At 34.0% G+C, this 4589-nt stretch overlaps 1 protein-coding gene across 1 annotated transcript; it reads left to right on the top strand.

Annotated features, from left to right (window-relative positions):
* The first annotated feature begins 485 nt into the window (after positions 1–485).
* Positions 486–3136, top strand: LOC128241510 (fibrinogen-like protein A). Its single transcript, XM_052958472.1, has one exon. The coding sequence runs from the start codon at positions 519–521 to the stop codon at positions 1248–1250; it is 732 nt and encodes a 243-aa protein (XP_052814432.1). The 5' UTR covers positions 486–518; the 3' UTR covers positions 1251–3136.
* The last annotated feature ends 1453 nt before the right edge of the window (positions 3137–4589 follow it).

The following is a 4589-nucleotide window of genomic DNA, read 5'->3' as shown; positions in this document are numbered from 1 at the left end:
TGTAAATGCCACAGGCTCAGAGAATCATGTGGCCATTTCGAGAATCGAACCTGGGGCGCCTGCTTGCACATCGTATACAACGGTGGCAGATATAAACAATTAAACATGTATAGTAATCATAAGTTAAACTTACAAACAAGGTACAAAAACATTATGTTAAACGATTATACGATATACTTCATAATATGCTTATTATTGCTAAATAAGTTCTAAACTACTTTCAACTTGACAGAAGTGGTCATGTATTTATATGCTTTAAAATTGTGGAATGATAATGGCTTGTAAAAGGTGCTAAGTACAATTTAATAATGCAAGTTTCACCAAAAATCAACACAAGTAAAATACTACAAACTTATAGTTCATATGCTCGCAATGACCTTTTTTCATGTACAGAAAAATCAACATATACTGGTTTACCTAGGTAAACAGCATGGTTACTAAAATCTTTAAACGACATTCCGTACCGCTCATTTCAACACGGAAGCTTGTGAGAATAGGTTTGATAAAGTTTGCTGAACATGAAAGGAACGAATATACTCGTGGCAGTGCTGTCTGCTCTGGTTCATGTTTCACAGTCCTATAACAATGTGTCAAGCCAATGTGCCGTAACGAAATGCAGCCCAAGGGACTGTACGGATTTACTTGAGAGAGGAGTGAACGTCACGGGTGTTTACAAAATATTCCCTGAAGGCTCGATTGGTTTCGATGCTAGGTGCGACATGGACACAGATAACGGTGGATGGACGGTTTTCCAGCGAAGAATCAACGGCCACACAAATTTTTACAAAACTTGGAACGACTACTTACTAGGATTTGGGAATCTGAATGAAAACTTCTGGCTTGGAAACCAGAACATTGCTTTAGTCTCATCACAGGGATGGTATGAATTAAGGATCGATCTCACACACCCGACAACCGGTGAAAGGCGTTATGCTGCATATCACGTATTTTCGCTCGGGAGTGCTAAAACCAAATTTGCCCTCTTTATCGACGGTTACCACGGCAACGCAGGGGATTCATTATTGTATCACAATAATCTTCCATTTTCAACCAAGGACAGAGATAATGATGCAGACGGTAGGAACTGCGCAACAGAATTCATTGGTGCATGGTGGTACCGCGGCTGTCATTATTCAAATCTGAATGGCGATTACGGAAACACGGCGTACGCAAAAGGCTTGGTGTGGCAACAATGGGCAGGCTACTATATTTCGATGTCGGCGACGGAGATGAAACTTCGCAGGAAATAAGTAAATAAGCGTATAGCATTACTATAACATAACAAGTTAAACATGCCTTGTTGTTTTTGGAGACATCTTGGAATAGAGTGACAAAGTGTTACAAAGAAAAACCGTGTTTGCAGATTATTTTATTGCAAGTTATGTTTACAATCCGTTTTAAATATTTTGTATATTTTATATCTTCCTTACTTTTGTTATAAGTACAATAATGTAAACAATTTCTTTCCTGTTAACAAAGATAAAAGTAGACGCAAATAATTTGTAATGTTCCTGTCCGCTGTTTTCATTATCATACCGAAACTTAGAGTGCAAAATCAGGTAGATAACTGAATACACATATCTTGACAATACAATTTACACCTTGTTGTGAAAATATTAAACTTCCTTTCTATAAATATGGGGTAAAACACAATTCTTCTTTCATTTAAGGCATAAATTGCGGGATTGATGTCATTATCGGGGTATGAACTCAAGGACTCCACGCGTACTTTGACCAGCCCAATTTCGTTCACATCCCCGATAATGACATCATTTCTTATATTTACACCAATAGTGCATTATTTAATTGAAGAATTGTTTTAAAAATACTTTATTTCATTTAAGAAAACATTTCAGTAATCCTTTCTAACCCATTCTGTAAATAGAACGACCCGACTGTAACCGGAAACGTTTTATTAAATGACATCACGATAACGCGGGAAAAGATAAACCACTTGAAATCACTTTTAAACGTAAAAGTGAAACACTTATGGCAACGATACATTTCACATATCGTTATTTAACACTTTCTAAAATGTTAATTTATATTTTATGGCACCTGCTGATACAATACAAACAATTACAAGATTAAAAATGTTCATTTATATTGTTATGCGATGAATTGCGATCCGAACATATCCGAAGATGTTGCGCTCATCGATTGATAAACGCAATTGCCGAAAGGCAGTTCATTCATGGGAATGGAAGTTGAGGTGTGAATATATTGATATTAAGTTAGCCTGTGAAATAAAAGATTAAGATAAATAATTCAAGATTGTTTTACAATGATGCACTGTTGTTGAAACGCTGATTAAGGTGAAAATGTGAAAATAAATGAAATGAATTTGTTCAACATCTATTAGACAATTACATTTATATTACAACAAATACACATACAAAGTAATTTCGACACCGTTATTGGAGCCTTCAAAATTAGTATTTTGACCATTGTGATTTTTGAACAATTATTTAATGGTAGTAAAGGTTTCTTGTTTGTGATTTTTTTGTTTTTATGTTCTATGTCTTTGGCGTTTACCCAGTGCCATTAAACCGGGTTTGTATTTAAACAGTTTGCTACTGAGCTTGTTTCTTTAGTTTTTTCGCATTAATATTGTCAATTGTCACATGTATTCTGCAGCGGTACATACGAGCTGATATTTCGAATTGACATACAAGACACACTAGTTTTGTCTGTATGGACAACTTCATCGGAAGAAAGGTGCTTATTAAGAGTAAATCAGACAATATTATTTTACTATCGATTTTGTTTTGTTTTGTTTTACAGTGAAATAAGGAAAGTATCGTTTCACGATATACATGTATTCGAAGTCATAAGCATTTAGATGTCACGGCAAAGTAATATTAATATTTAGTTTCTCGGAAACACTTTTTAAGAAATGAGAGCGTGGGAGTTGTTTTGCCATACTGCTCCAGTTGAAAGGAAATGGATATACATTTCACGACCTTGTTGTTTTAAACAAATTGTAATATTGCCTTGGTTCAGTAATTCATATACTCACATATAATATTAATTGCTCGAATAAGGACCACTCTGATGATTTAAAACTGCGTATTATGACATTATGAACTTCATAATATTTGTTTAAGTTATCTGTTTTAAATGCCATTCACAGTCATTTAAGGATTTTCTTTCTTCTTCAGGGGCTGTTTATATTTTTATTCAACTTTGCGCTATTATGCTTCTTTTCTCATTTAAAACTCCAACTTCAAGATACTATAGTTATACATTTGAAAATTAAACCTATTTTCCCATATGGCACATAATTATGGAAGTGTTTATTCCAATCATGTCATCATGTAGAACGTCGACTGTTTTATGTCGACTTGCGAGTTATAACATCACATGTCGCAATCATCATTTCGAGTTATCTTGTTAATAAGTGTACACGTCGACATGATGTGATAACTTAGCATTTTCGCCTTATTTTATGTCGACTCGAAGCGTTAAAACCCCGTATACTGACAAAATTATGACGACTTGTTCATTTATTAACTGGATATGTTTGTATGGGATTTATCGACAAATCGGATTTAAGGCGTTACATCGATTTTACAAATATGAGTTCGACAAAGCATGTTCAATTTGTATTATTGACAACATAAATGTGAATGAAGATTTCAGAGAACTGGCTTACATGTGGGTCGGGATCCTTAAGGTGTTGAATGAATTAAGGTAAGTTTTAACAAGAAACGAATGTCTGGAATTTAAATTTATCATTGATTGCAGAAAATGTAAGTATTATCGTAAAGATATTTTCAAATATACTTTTTACTTTGTTTTTGGCTGGAAATGTATGAAGACTCCTTGAACATAAGCAACAAATTAAAATGAAAGCGGGATGTTTGACAAACAAAAGATTTGTTTGGCCTTAGTTATTTGAACTAAGAATACATTACAAAGAAGACTTTATTTGAAAAAAATGCCATGACATGAACAAAAAGTACAATGCCGTAGACTGTGTTACGTTGCATTTCGATCAAATGTGGGCCCAGTCACGTCAGTATAATAACGCAGTTAAAGCAAAATGTCTGATAACATAGAGAAGAAGTCTCAGTAAAAAAAAATCAATTTATAAAATAGACATACATTTGCGCCATCACTCTTACTGGAGAAATGGTGCAATGGAAACCCAGGTCCTTTTCAATGAAGATCTGGGTCGATTTAAGGTAGCACACCCCTAATAAAAACCTCCACATGAAACTCTTCAATCTTAATGCTTTAGCCGATATTGCTATGCACAGGCCTACAAATCTGTTTAGGGTTTAAAGGCAGTGGTTCGAATCCAGACAGAAGCACATATTTTTCTTCTTCTTTGTAATTATTAGCTTAAATTTTTTACAGAAGTTAGTATCGTATTTTCATTTAAAGTAATTAAATACATTTCTAAACATAAATATTAGCTTCTTTTAAAATTTTATAACTTGCAGGCACGGCTGAAATGGGGGGTTGGGAATTACAAACTCTATTTTCTTTTAAATGAGACGGTAAAACATTTTGATTTTTTGACATAATGTTCCCAAAAGATGAAAGATAATTATAAATAAAGAACAGGTCATGAGTATTTCTAA

This window comes from Mya arenaria, chromosome 7 (assembly GCF_026914265.1).
Source record: "Mya arenaria isolate MELC-2E11 chromosome 7, ASM2691426v1".
In the NCBI taxonomy this organism is placed as follows: Eukaryota; Metazoa; Mollusca; class Bivalvia; order Myida; family Myidae; genus Mya; species Mya arenaria.
This window is presented reverse-complemented; position numbering and strand designations above follow the sequence as displayed.

Excerpts from the sequence above, each read along its gene's own strand:
- LOC128241510 (XM_052958472.1), top strand. The coding sequence starts at position 519 with ATGAAAGGAACGAATATACTCGTGGCAGTGCTGTCTGCTCTGGTTCAT.